General features: G+C 42.8%; 1 protein-coding gene across 2 annotated transcripts in view; it reads left to right on the forward strand.

Moving 5' to 3' along the window:
• Positions 1 to 941: 941 nt before the first annotated feature.
• The window catches only part of slc12a2 (solute carrier family 12 member 2), a 140,054-nt gene continuing 122,847 nt past the window's right edge, over positions 942 to 18,148 (forward strand). For both annotated transcript variants that reach the window (XM_055632836.1, XM_055632837.1), the window contains exon 1: positions 942 to 1,888. In XM_055632836.1, coding sequence (XP_055488811.1) covers positions 1,169 to 1,888 — 720 coding nt within the window. In that variant the 5' untranslated portion in view covers positions 942 to 1,168. The remainder of the gene's footprint in view (positions 1,889 to 18,148) is intronic.

Genomic DNA, 18,148 nt, shown 5'->3' on the forward strand with positions numbered 1-18,148 from the left:
AGCTTGGTGTTTACCTACCCCTCATCTCTTCCAGCTTCCCTCTCCCCCCACAGTTTGAAGAAGGGTCTCGAGTCCGTCCCGAAACGTCACCTATCCATGTTCTCCAGTGATGCTGCCGGACCCGCGGAGTTCCTCCAGCATTTTGTGTCTTTTTGTTTAAACCGTCACCTGCAGTTCCTTCTTTCCACATTTAAACCTGACGTGTAGGTGTGATTTCGTGGACGTCCAGCGATCACGTTTCTCTCGTGACAAGCTTGGGGAATAAAGCACGAGGTTGCAACCAAGATCTATGGTCTTTGGCAGCAACCACCCGCTTTTCACACCCCAGCATAATAATGCAAAGGGGCAAAATAGGGGAGGGGAGGAATAGCAAACAGTTTCGCTATAGCCTCCCCCCGCCCGGTGGCATTTGGCTCAGTGGCATCCCTTTGCTGCTACTTTGTATTTGACATTCTGTGTGTGAGAGAGAAAGTGAGTGAGAGAAAGTGAGTGCGAGAGAAAGTGAGAGAGAGTGTGTGAATGAGAGAGTGTGAGAGTAAGAGAGAGTGTGTGTGAATGAGAGAGAGTGTGTGAATGAGAGTGTGAGAGAGAGAGTGTGTGTGAATGAGAGTGTGAGAGAGAGTGTGTGAATGAGAGAGTCAGAGAGAGAGAGAGGTGTGTGTGTGTGTGTGTGGAATCAGAGCATCTGCAGGAGTGCTGTGCAGTGCAGGGGAGCCACTCCTCCTCTCCTGTCCTCTCTCTCGCGATGTTGACTGCGTGTCTCCAGCAGCAACACCCCCGCCGCACTCGGCGGCCGCCAATGGGAGGAGCAGCGGCAGCCGCCCGCCCGGCACCCTGACAGATAAAGGAAGGACTGGCAGGAAGGAAAGGGCAGAGGCGCAGGCAGTGACAGCCGGAGCTAGCGGGAAGCAGGGCAGGGGAGAGAGAGAGAGAGAGAGAGGAAGGGGAGCGGGAGCGGGAGTAGTCATCACTCACTCACTCACACCCTGTGTCCGCGGCCATGCGAGCGGCGTTGGGCCACTCACCACATTGATGTCCGGAGACTGCGGCCGTCGGCTCTGACCGCTCGGGAGCGGGGGAACCGGCAGCAGCGACTGAGGGGAGCCCGGGTACAGGCGGCAGCAAGCGGCGTCCGGCGGCGTTTAATCCGTGTGGTAGCGGAGTGGGAATGGAGGGCGAGGATCGAGCCGGGGCCGGCGCGGAGCCGCCACCACCAACACCGACACCAACACCAACACCAACACCGACACCGACACCGACACCAACACAGCAGCAGCAGCAGCCGCTCCGCCCCGTCGCCAGCCAGAGCCGCTTCCAGGTCGACCTGGTGACCGAGGCGGGGGGCGATGGGCAGAAAGGCCGCACATCACCAGCCGATGGCGCCGCTGTCGCCGCTGCCGGGCAACCGCCTCCTGCTCCCGGCGCCAAGGACAGGGCGGATGGCGGCGCTGCAGCCCCGGCCCCGGCCCCGGCCCCGGCTGAGCCGCCCGTCGTCGCCGCCGAAGAGGCCAAGGGACGGTTCCGCGTCAACTTTGTGGAGCCGGCCTCGGGCGGGCAGCACCAGCAACCCCCGGCAACCTCGGGTGGAGGGGGAGACCCTGCGGCTGCCTCGGCCTCCACCGCCGAGCCGTGTGCGACCGCCAGCGAGGCTATGAACGGCTACCCGCAGAACGGCGACACCATGCTGAGTGAGGGCAGCCTGCACTCGTCCGGCACCGGCGCCCAGCACTACTACGACACCCACAGCAACACCTACTATCTCAGGACCTTCGGCCACAACACCATCGACGCCGTGCCCAGGATCGACCACTACCGCCACACGGTAGCACAACTGGGCGAGAAGCTCATCAGACCCAGCCTGGCCGAGTTGCACGATGAACTCGACAAGGTACGTAATTTCAACACATCCCGCTTTTTCCTCCCTCGCCACAACGCGTTGCTAATTCATTCTCATTCAGGTTTGCATCTCCTCGGCCTCGCCGCTCGGAAGATTGGTGCAGCAATCGGTGAGAGTGGTGTAGTCACATTTCCCGTTTCTCGATAATTTGGTATTGAAGATTACTGCCGATGTCACACGATTGTCAAGGTGAAATTGTTAGCTCTCTGTGGCATTGCTCATTGGCTATCCTTGGGTAAAGGTCGGAGAATCAGGATCGATTCGTTTTATTTACCATTAATTGTATGTTTTTACAGTACACTTTTTCCACGTTAATTGGAAATTATATATGAATGCCACTCAAATAATAAAATGGCAAACAAGAGACTGCAGATGCTGGAATCTGGACCAAAAACAAACTGCCGGTGGAATCGAAGTTAAGCAGTATCTAGATTCAAAGGGATATTCAGCGTTTCAGGTCATGGCAGGGAGTGCAGAGAAAAGATATCCAGTATAAAGGGATGACGACGGGGCTGGCTAGATAAGATTACTGGTTTCAAGTTACAAACGGAGGAAGTTGTTGGAAACTCATTCACAGAATACATTTTCTTGGCTATTTAAAATAATCCGACCATAACAGTAGATTCTTAGGTGCTAGCTTTGGTAGAAAGCTTACGTTAGGATGGTGTTTCTAGATGTTTTGAGCATTCAGGTTTGAGTATAGAAGTTGGGAGGTCATGTTACAGTTGTATAAGACGTTGGTGAGTCTGCATTTAGAGTATTGTGTTCAGTTGTGGGCACCATGTTATAGGAAATATATTGTTAAGCTTGAAAGGGTTCAGAGAAGATTTACGAGGATGTTGCCAGGACTACAGGGTCTGAACTATAGGGAGATGTTGAGTAGACTGGGACTCTATTCCTTGGAGTTCAGGAGGATGTGGGGTGATCTTATAGAGGTGTATAAAATCATGAGTGGAATAGATCGGGTAGATGCAAATAATTTCTTGCCCAGAGTAGGGGACCAGATGGTCCAAAGTGAAGGGGAAAAGATTTAATAGGAATCTGAGGGGTCACTTTTTCTCGCAAAGGGTGGTGGGTGTATGGAAAAAGCTGCCAGAGGAGATAGTTGAGGCTGGGACTATCCCAACGTTTAAGTAATAGTTAGACGGGTTCAGGTTTGGAGTGATATGGACAAGTTTGGAGGGATATGGACCAAGCGCAGGCAGGTGGAACAAGTGTAGCTGGGACATGTTGGCCGGTGTGGGTAAGTTGGGCTGAAGGGCCTGTTTCCACACTGTATCACTCTTATGACTTGAGTGACAATGTTGTGGTTTCAGTCTTTGTTTTGAGGAATTAACCAGCTTGTTTTCAGAAGTAATGCTCTGTCTTGTGATGTTAGTGTAACATTCTACATGGTGTGTACTTTCCCTTTCTGCCTTCTTTGCCACTTTTTTCAGACAATTTGCTGTAATACAATTCTTTTAACATACACTTGAGTACCATTGCAGCTGGGGGTTATTCCAGCAGTGTTTTTCCAAGACTAGATCTGGAGAAGTGAGAATGATAATTACGAAAGACAAAACATTCATGTAACACGGTTGGGTTGTGATTGTTTGATAAAATTCCATGTGGGTGTTAATTTTCTGGATTTGACTTTATCCCATTCCTTCATTAACTATTATCCTTTGAATCTCATGAAATATATTTTCCATGTTATGATGGTGCTTTGCCTGCATCTGGACTTTTGTGTACATATTCGCTCCTTTTGGTAGTGGCTGTGGTTTCTCATGACTGAGCTTCCCTGGGACAGTAGTGAGGAAACCAACATTGTTTTTTGCGTAAAATAAACGTGGGCAACTTTGCGCTTGTTGTTTTTCCTGTGAAGAAAACACATATACAATTTAGGCATTCAATCTATTTTCAAGAAGCTGTTGCAATTCATCCTGCCCTCACCTCTCCATGGAGATGGGAATTGTTGCATTCCCTTGTATTTTGGATTAGATATTGATTGTGCAACTATTTCTGGTGTAAATGTACCCTTGGATGAAATAGCATCGCTGGGGCTGGACCAACATTTGTAAAGAACTAAATGATTCATGCTACTATATTGTGAGTGTACAAATAGCTGTTGGTATCGGTGGGTACCCCCTTATACCTCCATGTGTAAAGTTCTTATCTGTTTGCAAATGCACATCCACCCAAAATTTGGGATGTTGGTTAAAATTCGCTCTCGTGGAATTTAAATGGAAATAAAAGTACAGTATATAAATCGATATCATTTTTTGAGTAGCTCCCTTTTTTGAATAACAAGTAAACTCATCTATGATGTCTATGATCAGATCTATGCATTTAAAGCTGTCTTTGTCTGCTATAGTTTAGCATCCAAAATAAATTATTTATCTAGTGCTTTAATTCAATGGCAAGAGATCAGTGCCTGCAGAACTACAGTAAATATACATTTAAAGCCAGCATTATGGTCACCTGTCCAAAGAAAAACATTTGCAGTTTCTATCACCGTGGATTTATGTTGTGCCTGTGAATTTATAGGATGGTCCTGATAGAGTGACTTGTTCACTTTTTAACATAGAGACAATGGTTTTTTATGATCGTGGTTTCTCTGCTGCATTGCAGAGAAATGTAGGTGCTCCTCTCTTTGGCAGTAACATGTTTGTTAAATGCTTTATGCCCCATCAACAGTATTGAAAAGTGATACTAATTCCTGTTTTTATTTCTTCTGTTATTGTTTTGTAACATTAGGAAGTGGGCTGCTTTTGGTGTTTGTCTTTTTGATTTTAATCTTTTTATTTGAATTTCACAGCAATTTGCATACATACAATAATAACAGACAGTGACAGTCAAGGCATAATTGTGCAACAGTATGTAAGCGACCCTCAAAGCCCTTACCCTTACCCACCTTCAACCCACCCGAATCAGGTTGGAACCAAACGGGGACAAACAACACTCACATACATACACATCCACACAAATATGGTAAGATAAACAAAACAAAAAGTACTTAAAAAAATAAGTAAGTAATTAAATAAATAAGTGTGGGGAGGGGGGGGTGGTGGGTTAAGGGGAGAGCAGCCGCAGTAGAGCAGAAAAATGGTGGAGAGCACTCAGTCCTCTTCCGAGTCCGGGGACAAGTTGAGAGAGTTAACAAGTTCCAAGAAAGGGTTCCATGTATCTAGGAATGTCTTGGTAGAGCCTTTGAGAGAGAGAACCTACGTTTTTCAAGCTTTAAATTGTAAAGTACCTCCTTAATCCAGCGGGTGTCTGTCGGGGGACAGGTGAGCCTCCAGTTAAGCAAAATCAGTCTCCAGGCTAACAAGGTTGTAAAAGCTAGAACCCGTTTCACCGCGACAGAGAGGTTGGTGTTGGGAGGGGTACCGAAAATGGCTGACAGTGGGTTTGGAGGAATAGTCTGGCCGTAGGCTCTGCTTATCAAGTCGAAAGCACTCCTCCAAAAGGCTGCTAGCTTGGGGCAAGACCAAAACATATGGCTATGGTTGGCAGGAGATTGATTCCATCTGTTGCAGGTGTCCCTAACAGTGGGGTAAATTCTAGATAATCTTGCATTTGTGTAGTGGACTTTGCATTGGATTAGGCCATGACAGGCACATATGGAGGAAGAATGGGTCAAGTCCAAGGCAGAGTCCCATTGCTGGTCTGTTAGTTTCGTATTCAGCTCACCCTCACACGCAGCTTTTAATGAGGTATGAGGTTTCAATATAACCGACCCTAACAAGTTATACAAACCAGAGATGCATTTCTTCCGGTTGGGATCTAGAGCTAAGATGGTATCGGTCAGGGTTTCAGGGGGGCGATTTGGGAACTGGGGGAATGTCTTCTTCACAAAATCCCTAATTTTGTTTGTCTTTTTTAAATCTACTGCTCGTATTAGAAAAGAAGCTTTGTGAGGAATGTTGTGAATATGCAGTGAATTATGATGCATGCAACTGATTCCTTTTCATGTTTGCTATGTCATCAGGGTGAAGAGTTGATAGATTTCCAGTACATCAGATTTATTCCGTTCTTTCTAGCCTCTTTTTGCCTTGCATAGATTAAGGAACGGTATTGTCTTTGATAAGAGGGTAGAAAATTAAAAATGCTATGACTTTGTTTTGCCATTGCTTTGAAAACGTTTCGCTTCTGATTAATGTTTGATGCTAACATTACTGTGCTTGCATTTAGAGCAGTCAAGATGAACATATTGAACAAGCTGAGGAATTGTGAGAACCATTATTTGTAACCTCGCTTTATAAATAATTTTTTGATTTGATCAAGAAAGACTGAGGCTGGTGACAGATTAGTCACTAACCAGAGATGCCACTCTACTTGATCATTTCCAATTTAATTGGTGTTAAGATCTTGAGATTTGGCATTTTAAACTAATTTTTGGATGAACTCTTTTAATCACTTTCCCCATTCTTATGTAGTTAGACATAACATTGTATTTAGATAATGCTGTCTGAGACATGCCTTGGCATGTATATTAAAGGCACTATAAATATATATTGTTAGTACCAATGAGACCATTGGGGAGTATAATGGATGCACCAAAACATACTTGGGCAATGTGTTTTTACTGGTTCAGAATATTGGCCTATTACTTTCATGCAGAAAAGAAACCTTCACTCTCAAGCTTTAAGGCTAATGAAGAGGTACAGTTCTTTTGGTATTCGGACACCACCATGTCCATGATTTTAAAGTCTAAACACCAAGCACCACTTCTAAGAATGCCATCTCATTGTGTAGATGTGAATCGGAAAGCTTCTGGTCTGTATATATCAGCTTTGTATCACAGTGCATTTACCAAGGGATTTTTTTTTGTCATTTATTTCCTAAGACACATTAAATCTTGGCATCAGATTTTCTAACTTTCATAAATACTGCATTGCGTTTCATTGAAAATGTAAGCGATGACATTGTGCAGATATGATGTGCCAAGTGATTATATTTTTAAAAAATAACCTTTTCTTTTGGATAATGCGCATAATTCTGTAATTGCTGCTTGATGTACTTGATTTTTGTGTTAATCCTCGTGTCTCATGCATCATTCCACTAGAACTGATAGTGAGATTCACGGTTGATATCAGTTGACCTTGTGGCAATGTAGTTCCCAGCTGTAATACAGACTTGTTTTTACAAACAATAAAATTTTCAGTCCCTGAAGGCAGTTTGGGTGTACAGGAATAGTGTCTACAAAAAGGAATCTCATCAGTTGAGACTCTATTTCATGCATTCTTTAATTTACAGAGAAAATCTTTTGAGTCCTGAGCTATTTTCACACATTTTGTTTTGGGGGGGAGGGAGACAAGTGATAACAATGCATATACTGATTCTATTGTCCCTGTTGTTCTCCACTGTTTAAAAACAATGGGAACATTCACATGGCAGTAATTCTCCTTACTTGACTGATTTTTTTTTAAAGCATGTAAGGTTGTGCTTTTGTGTTTGGTAACTGAAGTGACAAACTATAGTGTCATAAAATGTTGTCTAATAGTTTTATTAAACTTCAAAGTGCAAAAGGTAAGAACATGATATTTAGATGACCTGCATCTTCCAAATGCTTTTCTTCAATTCATCTTGGGCCTAGTGATTGGAAAGCACTTCTGTAATGGGTAGCAGTCTTACAAATAGATACACATCTCTATTGAGAAAGGATTGTTTTAATTTCTCTGGGGGGGGGGGGGGGGGGGGGGGGGGGGGGGGGGGGGGGTGCAAACACAATACAATGACAAGATGGTTGGTGAGCTGTAGCATTATGATGTGCTTGTTTTGTGCCATTTGGCATTAAGACAATCTTTATGGATCTCCGGCTTAAGATCATGGCTTGCAAGATCTAATGTGGCAGTTGTATAATGGACACTGATCTTTCAGGGAGTTACATTTAAGAAGGATACCCTGCTGATCCTCTTGCTGTCAGCCCGGGCTTTTGAAATCAAAAGTCCATGTACAGTGGTTGATCTGTTCTTCTGCTGGTGTCATGTGGGCATCTACATAGCTGTGAAATCTGTAAGCAACCTTTAGGTCAGTAGGAAATGATTGAAGAGGATCCCCGCAGTAACTTCCAATGGCATATAGCAAGGAAATCACTCTTGTAATTGCTCCATTTATATTTATTTCCCTTTCTAGAAGATGGTTGCAGTTCTAGCATCGGTGGGGTCCCTGATGCGTTGTCCACTTCGTAGATGTGGGTGATGCAGGCTTGAATTTGTTTGAACTCTAACAGGGAAACAGTCAGGCGCTGTAATCTTGTTTTTCATTTTGTACATGGGTTTTCCAATTGCATTTCTGTTTGATGTGGCATCTTGCCCAGGTAAGCGATGAGTCACAGTTACGGAGTTCTGCCATGATCCCTAGTTTTGAGTTCCCCTCCTTTTTTTGTACACTCGGCAGGGTGGAGGATTATGCTATAGGTGGTCTTGACTGTACCGAGGTTATCAAAGCATGTCAAATATATCAGTGAACTGATGGATCCCCAGGAGCCTTTCCATAAACTGTTTACTCTTTGGTTCATTTTGCAAATGCCTATGTAAAAACCTCTTGACTGCGACATTTAAAAAAAAACTTTCCTTTAAACTTTGCCCCTCGTATCTTAAAATTATGATATCTAGTTATTGTTGTTTAACTCCTGGAGGAAAACATCCTTAATATCGCAACATAATTCTCTCAGTTGTAAAATTCAATGCAAGTGATAGAATGAAAGTGGGGGGGTGGATTCAACAGCCTTGAGATTTGTGCAGGTAAAAAAAGATATGAATTGCTTGGGGTGGGAAATAATACAAATGCCATAATTGAATATAAGCAAAATGACGATGACAGAGGCATGTACATGTCTTATTGTGGTAGCAAGGGTAGAGGTGGAACAATAGAAGGTTTAGCTGGAGGATGTTGTTTTAGCCTTCTCTCTCTGCCTGTGGAATAGTTGAGCACTTAGAATTTCCTCTGCTTGTTTTCTACTTGGCTGAAGCAGTCAAATAATTGGTAGAATATATTACAGTAATGGTTTCATTTTGTCTACTCTGGTTATCAATTGCACGATTGTTTTTGTTTTGCATCTGCATGGTGCCACTTTCTGTCAACATCCGGCGACTTGTATTCAATTATTTTCAATTTTTAATCCAGTCCTTTCTCTTTGTTTATTGAATATTAAAGAAAGAAAACAATTGCAAATGCTACATATCTGAATTAACAACAAAATGCTCAATATTCAACAGGTCAGCCAGCATCTGTAGAGAAAGATTAATGTATCTGATTTTCTTTTTGCACAGGAACACGAGAAAATAGGAGTAGACCATCAAGCCTGCCCCACCACTTAGAATTTTCATGTGCTGGTCTCAACTCCTTTTCAGTGCCATTTCTCCATTCCCCTCTTTTCCACAATCTGTCAAATATTTATTCACATCCACTTAAATACTTCTGATGATTTACCTTTCACCAACTGCCAGGCATAGAATGCCAGAGATTTACCACTCTCTGAGATAACAAATTTCCACATATCCCAACATCATCGACTCTATCAAGCCCCCTTAGCACTTGTATGCATGAATAAGGTGACCCACATTATTCTGAACCCTAAGGTATACAGCTACAACTATTTAATCCCTCGTGGTACAACAACCCTCTCATCCAGGAATTATCCTGGTGAATCACTTTAGGACTGTCTCTGTTACTATATCAGGGCTCGAAATTAGCGGTTGCCCGGGTGCCATTGACCACCCAAAGTGCCGCCGGGCAAGCTAAATGGCAACTCATTTTGCCCGGCTTGGCACGCAGATACCGGTTTATACCGATAGACACAAAAAACTGGAGTAACTCCGCGGGTCAGGCAGCATCTCTGGAGAATAGGAACGTGATGTTTCGTGTCGGCGGCGGCTGTATTGGGGGGCAAAGATACTAGGAGTGGGGTGACGAAGGGTCGGAGCAAATGACGGACTCCGAGCAGCGGCCGCGACAGCGGCAACAACGGCTCTTCCTCCCACACCCCGCCCGGTGGAAGGAGCTGCAGTTTGCTGCAGTTATGTCCTTTGGCCATCTCTTGTCAGTTAGTGTCATGTTTAACCTGTCAGATGGGTATAGTCAGTTTTAACAGCTATTATCATAAAATGCCTTTAGAAAGTTCCTTGCAAGCTGTATATTTTGTTATGGATAAATTATGTGGGAAGCCAGAGTGTTTCTGTACCTATAGCTATAATGACCCATGCTATGGCCATGTCATGGTAATTTTCGGTCCTTCACAGAAAACATGCTTGCATCAATCTGTAGTGTGCATGGTTAAGCATATATGTTACCATGGCCCAGGATTTATTGACACGGGTTGATCATATGCTGAATAATCCAACCACATTTTTGTTTGGAAGTGGAAAGAACTAATAGAAATTACATTAATTGCAATGTGTAAAAAGAGTTGAGATATTGTATTATAATTTTGCTGCATGCCATTGTGGTATATATCATGTCTTGATTGGTGAATGTTTGGTTTGTGTTATTTGAAGCAGAAATAATATGTAAATGTAGACAAAAGTGCTGGAGAAACTCAGCGGATGCGGCAGCATCTATGGAGCGAAGGAAATGGGCAACGTTTCGGGCTGAAACCCTTCTTCAGACTGATGGGTTTCGGCCTGAAACGTTGCCTATTTCCTTCGCTCCATAGATGCTGCTGCGCCCGCTGAGTTTCTCCAGTACTTTTGTCTACCTTCGATCTTCCAGCATCTGCAGTTCCTTCTTGAACATAATATGTGAATGCTTCATTGAGCATAATTCCGACTGGTAACTACGCACTTCGTCCGAGCACATTATCGCACGCGTCATGCAAACTGTCTTAAATGACCACCTAAACTGTCATTTGGTAACCTAAAAAGCTGTCAAGGTTGCCTGGCTGGCAACAGGGAAAAAAAGGTTAATTGAGAGCCCTGTATATACTTTGTTTTAATATATTTTTGTACATGGTATTCAAGTTGAGGCCTGGGCAACACCATGTGCAATTGCAAGAAAACCAGTTTAAAAAAAAAAAGATTACACTGTTGGTCATAAAGGCCAAAATGTCATTTGGCGCCTGAAGTACGTGTTCGACCCACCTGCTAACTTTGATTTAAAAACTAGAAACCTAGATTCTGCTGTACCACACTTTGTTGTACTCTCTCTCCACTTGGAAAACTGCCTTAAGAATTCCTCTTACCAAAGTGTATGACCTTGTACTTCCCCATGTTAAACTCCTTTTTGCGGTCATTAATCAATCCATCTATGTACTGCTGCAGAATTGCAGTACCCTTATCAGAAACTGCTCCTCCACCTATTTTTGTATTATCTGTAAATTTGGAAACCTTGCATTCTGTTTCCTTCTCCAGGTCATTAATATAAATGAGGAACATTTGTGGACTAAGAACTGATCCCTACAAGTTGGCTCCTTCCAGCCTGAAAAGAACCCTAAAAAAGAACAGTTTGCTTCCTCCCACAGGTGCTGCATGGCCTGCTGAGTTTTTCTCTAAGTTTGTTTTTTTGCTTTTTCCAATACCTTGGGCTTTTAATTTGTACACGGCCTCCTATGTGACAGCTTGAAAAACGCCTCATTGTATTTCCGAATACACTGGATCTACGGGTTCTATCAACTCTCCATGTTACATCCTCAAAGAATTTGAAACCTTCTTTACCTTTCATAAATCAATGTTGATTAGGTTTAGTTATATTCGGCTTTCCTGAATGATTAGTCATAATCATCTTTGATTATTAACTCTAGCATCTTTCCAATATTAGTTGTTAAACCAACTGTCCTGTAGATCTCTCCGTTCTGCTCTTTTCCTTATTTAAAAAAAGCAAGTCACCTTTGCTATTTTCCAGTCTTCCAGTACCACCTGAATTTGAGTTGTTAAGCAATTGTGATCATTGGATTCACTGACTCTGCAACCATTTTCTTTAAAATCCATGCATGTAGTTAGTTCATTGTATACTGTCATCTTTAGTCTCCCTATATTTCTCCAGTAATTTATTCTTATTGATTGTCTTGCTGATACTAACAAATGTTTTATTGATGTAAAACATTATTCAACATGCTTGCCTTTACCTTGTTTGCTGTTATTAATTCACCTTTCAGGCGCCTGTTACAGGTCTCTCTCAAGGCCCCACATTTACCATGGCCGTCTCTTCCTATTTAGATATCTACAGAAACATTTTTCTGTATTTTTGAACTACATGCAAGCTTTCTTTCAAAATTAATTTTCTCCGTCATTGATTTTTTTTTTGTTCTTTTGCTGGACCCTGAACATTTCCCAGCCCTCTGGTCGTTTTAACTTTGATGTTAACTTTTACATTCGTTTGTTAAACATGGATTGTGCTGGTTTGTTGTGGAATTCTCTTTTGAGCAACATTTTTGCTTGGGATTATAATGCAGCTTTTTGACTATCTACCACAGTTCTCCACCTGACCTGCCTCTTGCTTACTCAGTCCATTTGGACAACTCCTCCCACATACATTTATCATTGCCATTTTAAAAATCTACTATTTATTATCTACTGGAACTAGGAATGGGAAGAAAGAAAAATGAAATTAGGAGAAGTAGACCATTTGACACTTTGAGCTCGTTCTGCCATCCATCAAGATTATTTTCATGCATCTATCTCGTATTCCTTGATATCCAGAAATCTTTGTCTCTGTTTCGAATAAACTTGATTTAAGCTTTCACAATCCTTCAAAGATAATTCCAAAGATTCATTACCCTCTAGGTTTAAAAGAATCCTTGGGTGAAAGGGGAAAGAAAAACCAAGGTAGTAAAGAAGGCAAATGCAATGTAAGCATTTATTTCAAGAGGGTTAGAATGTAAAAACAAGGATATAATGCGGATATAATAAGGCACTGGTCAGACCCAAGTAGGAATATAGTGAGCAGTATACGGCCCCATGTTTGAGGTGGGACGTGCTGACGTTAGAGAGGGTCCAGAAGAGTTTTGAGAATGATCCCGGGGATGATTGGATTAATAAATAATGAGTGTTTAATGGCACTGGGCCAATACTCTCTGTAGTTTAGAAAAATGAGGGGGGACTTAATTGTAAGGTTAGCGGGTCTTCAGTCATTCTTTGCCACAGATGGCTGTGGAGGCCGTCGGTGGATATATTAAAGGCAGAGATAGATAGATTCCTGATGAGTACAGGTATCAGAGTTTATGGGGAGAAGGCAGGAGAATGGGGCTAGGAGGGAAAGATAGATCAACCATGATTGAATGGCAGAGTAGACGATGGACCGAATGGCCTAATTCTACTCCTATAACTTATGAAACTTATTGAAAGCAAAATACTTGAATAGAGTGGATTTGGAGAAGATGTTTCCACTAGTGGGAGAGCCTTTGACCAGAGGGCACTGCCTCAGAATAATGTACCTTTAGAAAGGAGGAATTGTCAAAGTTTAATGGGATAAGGCAGGAGAATGGTATTGAGAGGGAAAGATAGATCAGTCATGATAGAATGGCGGACTAGACTCAATGGGCCTAATTCTGCTCCTATGACGTATGAACTTATGACAATATGTAGAACTGTAGAGGTTATCATCCTAGCAACAGATGGAATGCATATGGATAAATGGAATGGGAGGCTTGTAGGTATTTGTGAGTGAGGAAATGTAATTGGTGTCATTGTGCAAGTTGGTAGGGTAAGTTGCTAGTCGCTTCCAGATATAGAGGTTGAGAGATTGAGCAAAGAAAAAGTTGGAGATGGTCTGAGGGAAGGATGGAAATTGGTCATTAGGGTTGAGCAAAGGAAGTAGCATGAGTATAGTGAATGTACTACAAAAAGGAAGTAGGGCCAAGATTGAACGAATTATGTTACATTTTGGGTTGCAAGAACGCAAACATGAGGGGATTGTTAATTGGATTGCATATAATTGAATATTCCGAGGGGTAAAGACTGGGCTTGCGCAATGTCTCATAGCATTTTATATGGAGAAAATAAGCGAAGTAGCAAGCTGTTGTTCTATATGAGAAAACACTTGGCCAAGGCACTAGTTGGGCTTCTAGTCAATGAAAAATTAGGAACCTTAAATGTTTTTTCTGGTAAATGGCTTGAACTATTGGGTGACAAGAAGATGAGACAGATGGGTTCAGGCACCTGGCAAATAGCAGCAGGTGAAAAGTAAGAAAATACGATCAAGATGTTAAGAAATAAGTTCATTCGGTTGAAATGGGGAATACTTGCAAAATACAAATTACTACCTGTATTGACTGGAATTTTTATGCGTCATGGTACAGGTCCGAGAAAGCAAATTGTCAACTAAAAGATATGGTTATCAGAGTGGGGGATAGACACAATGCTGGAGTAACTCAGCGGGACAGGCAGCATCTCTGGAGAGAATAATGGGTGATGTTTCGGGTCGACCCTTCTTCAGACTGATGTCGGGGGGGGGGGGGGGGGGGGGGGGGGGGGGGGGGGGGGGGGGGGGGGGGGGGGGGGGGGGGGGGGGGGGAGATACATGGATAAGAAAGTGTGAAAATGGGGCAAAGGGAATGGAGATCTTGGAAAATGTAGAATGTTAGCTGGGAGGTGACAACAAAGCAAACAGATAAAATGTAGTCAGAGACATTAAGACTGGTTGGAGAACTGGGAAGGGGTAGGAGTGGAGAGAGAGAGAGGGACAGCAAGGTTTACTTGAAGTTTGAGAAGTCAATGTTCATACGGCTGGGGTGTAAGCTGCCCAATCGAAATATGAGGTGCTGTTCCTCCAATTTGCACTGGGCCTCGCTTTGACAATGGAGGAGGCCCAGGACGGAAAGGTGTGGGAATGGGAGGGGGTGTTAAAGTGTCCAGCCACTGGGAGATCAGGTAGGCTTAGGCGGACTGGGCGGAGCTGTTCAGCTAAACGATTGCCGAGCCTGCGCTTGTTAACTGGGAATTAGTGGAGATTTGAGCTGATTGAAATGTAGCCAGGCTTGGAGCTCAAGTAATACAAATACAGAGTGAGCCATATTTATTTTGCCTCCAAGGTAAACCGATAGTCCACATTGTTTATAAGCGTTTCTTTTCTTTATCCATTCCATTTCCTTTCCCCTTCTCATCCATTAATTAATAATGATCAGATACATTATTTGTACACTACCTCCATTATTCTCCCTTTGTTTCTTAAGATACTCTTAACATAATGACAATCCATGTTTGAAAAACCCGCCAAGAAACCTGCGCTGCGCGTGCGCATTACGCAGTCGATGGTGCAAAGGCAGAATTTCAGCTGCCTTTATAGACCGTTGTCTTTGAACACTTGAAGCAGCGTTGATGGCACATGAGTTGCACATACTTTTGTGTGTTACATGTACTGCGGATGAAAGGCACGGGAGAAATATGCCTACCTAAGAGATCGATCTCATGCCGTTACTATTTATATTTAATAATTACCATTTTATAATTTTTGTCAGGTTAGGCACTGCCTACCTTGCCTACCCTGATGGCACGTCCTTTAAAAGGGGAGAAGGAGTAGAGACAACTTTTTAAGAAGTTGGAGATATACGGCTGTGAAGCTCGGAGGACATTAACATTATCAGTCGGTTATCCTTGGTTCTGAAAACTACTGCTTTTTTTTCCCCCCAATGAGCCAATGCAATTCACCAGTCAGCACGGGCTACAACCTACGACTACCTTCGACCTGGCAACCCACTGCACCTACGGCACGAGAATTCTCGCTACTGTCCATGGTGATTTCGTTCTGTCGCCGCTAATGTTTCAACATAATGAGGTTGCGTCTAGTTCCCAGAATAGTGGGATTGCATAGTGTCCTGCAGTCGCCTAAAAAGTTGCCTAAGTGGGACAGGCCCATTATTGGCTTATGTCTTTCAATGTTTTTTGTTGTAACTGAGAATATGGTTTGTTGTAAGTTTTATACTTTTGGGGAAATACAATATGCCAACCTTAAAAGCTGCCAATTAATCATACAATTGAATACAAAGTTGTAGAAGGACCAAGGGTTAAAAGCAAGTTTATTTTAGACAATAGGTGCAGGAGTAGGCCAGTCGGCCCTTCGATCCAGCACCGCTATTCAATGTGATCATGGCTGATCATCCCCAATCAGTACCCCGTTCCTGCCTTCTCCCCATATCCCCTGACTCCGCTATCTTTAAGAGCCCTATCTAGCTCTCTCTTGAAAGTATCCAGAGAACTGGCCTCCACCGGTCTCTGAGGCAGAGAATTCCACAGACTCACAACTCTCTGTGAGGAAAAAGTGTTTCCTTGTCTCTGTTCTAAATGGCTTACCCCTTATTCTTAAACTGTGGCCCCTGGTTCTGGACTCCCCCAACATCGGGAACATGTTTCCTGCCTCTAGCGTGTCCAAACCCTTAACAATCTTATATGTTTCTATAGGATCCCCCCAACCATTCTTCTAAACTCCAGAGTGTACAAGCCAGCCGCTCCATTCTCTCGGCATATGACAGTCCCGTCATCCTGGGAATTAACCTTGTAAACCTACGCACGCATGTCTTTTTTTTTTTTTTTGCCCACTTTTTAATGCATTCCTGGTGAAAGCAAGATAGTAACATCAGTATCTGGGAGAGTTAGATTACATTAATTTGTGGAAAGTATACTCTTAAAGTCAAACTTGAGTGCTATATTTTTACTTTTTCTTTTTGCAATTTAGTAACTACAATCACTTGTTGAGATTTTCTGTTTTTTTTCTTGTTGGCAGGTGAATTAAAAAAAATTAGCATGCAATGTTTTTTGGAAACTTTTTTCTTGGGCTAACTAAAGTGCAGTTTTTTTTTTTACTGATTAAAGTATCTCTATAGTAATTGCTTTTTGAGGTAAAAGGGGGAAGACAAATGAGGAAGGAGGGCTAAGTGCAAATCAAAATAGACAAAACAGATTGTGAAAAAGCAGTTTGGCTCAAGTTTGAAAATGTTTAGAGGTGCGTTCTGAGCAGGTGAATGGATTATTAGATAGGCTGTTAAGGTACTGGTAAAGGACTAATTCGTTGAAGCTGTGTTATTGTATAATATGAAGCAACTCTGATTCCAAATTGGCTATGTATCCTTTATTGAGTGTTGCAGAAATTTACATCTTGTAGATCAGAATTGTATGTTGGAACTCTTGCGTGTTCTTAAAATGCGGGCTAGCAACAACATTGCTGATTCATCTGTTTGGTGGGTAAATTGCTGTGTTTTGCTTGAGCACTGCTCATTAAATTCGTTAATGGCTGAATGGGTTCTGAAGTCATAGTTGTACAGCACAGAAGCATGCTCTATGACCCATGACATCCATGTTGATCTTGTAGATCCATGTAGTCTGAGGAAGGAAGTCTACCTGAAACGTCGCCCATTCCTTCTTTCCAGAGATGCATCCTGTCCCACTGAGTTACTCCAGGATTTTGTGTCCATCTTTGGTTAAACCTGCATCTGCAGTTCTTTCCTACATGTTGATCTTTTGTGCATCAACACTAAACTTGTTTTCCCACATTGATTCCATATCCTTTAATGCCTTCCTTATTCAAATGCCGATCTAAATATCTCTAGAGCATAATGATTAGGTCTGATTCCACTACCTCTTCTGGCAGCATGTTCCAGATATCAGCCGAGAATATGTATACAATACATTCATGAATATTTTTCTAAAATTTCCCCTTGACTCTTTTTAAAAAAAAAAAAAAAAAAAATCCCTCTCATCTGCCTACCTTATTTCTGTCTCCTTTGCTCTAGGGAAATCAATCCCAATCTTTTCCTTCTTTCTCCATAGCTGAGGTTTTCTAATCCAGGCAACATCCTGGACGCGATAAGTTCCTCCCGCACTTTGTTAAGATTCCAGCAACTGCAGTTCCTTGTGTCTCCTCACCTGCTAACCAACATGTTTTTGGCATGTGGGAAGAAACTCGCAATGAGTACATGCAAATGCCAGGCAGACAGTGTTGGAGGTTGAGATTGAACCCAGGTCACTGGAGGTGCGAGGCAGCAGTTCTAGGAGTGATTGTACGCTTTGTAAATATTGAAAAAGACACTGTATTTTGCTCCTAGCACTGATGTCATAATTCTATACCTCATCCTACTCACTTGTGCATCAAATTAGACTGAACTTCCCTGAGGTAAATGCTAAACAAAGAAGCTCTCCTTCACAATATCCTTTGAGTTTCATGTGTCTCCACCCAAATGTCTTTGTTAGTTTGTCTGGTCGATCCAGACGTCCAAGGAAGATGGTGCCTGTGGCTTGCCTGGAATGGGGGAAACTCCGAACAACTAGAGCGCCAACTGGACTTTTAAAATGGCCCCTCATGCAGGACCAGTGGACTATTTGCGTACGCTTGTAATCGGGG

Source organism: Leucoraja erinacea, chromosome 3 (assembly GCF_028641065.1).
Source record: "Leucoraja erinacea ecotype New England chromosome 3, Leri_hhj_1, whole genome shotgun sequence".
NCBI classification, from domain to species: Eukaryota; Metazoa; Chordata; class Chondrichthyes; order Rajiformes; family Rajidae; genus Leucoraja; species Leucoraja erinaceus.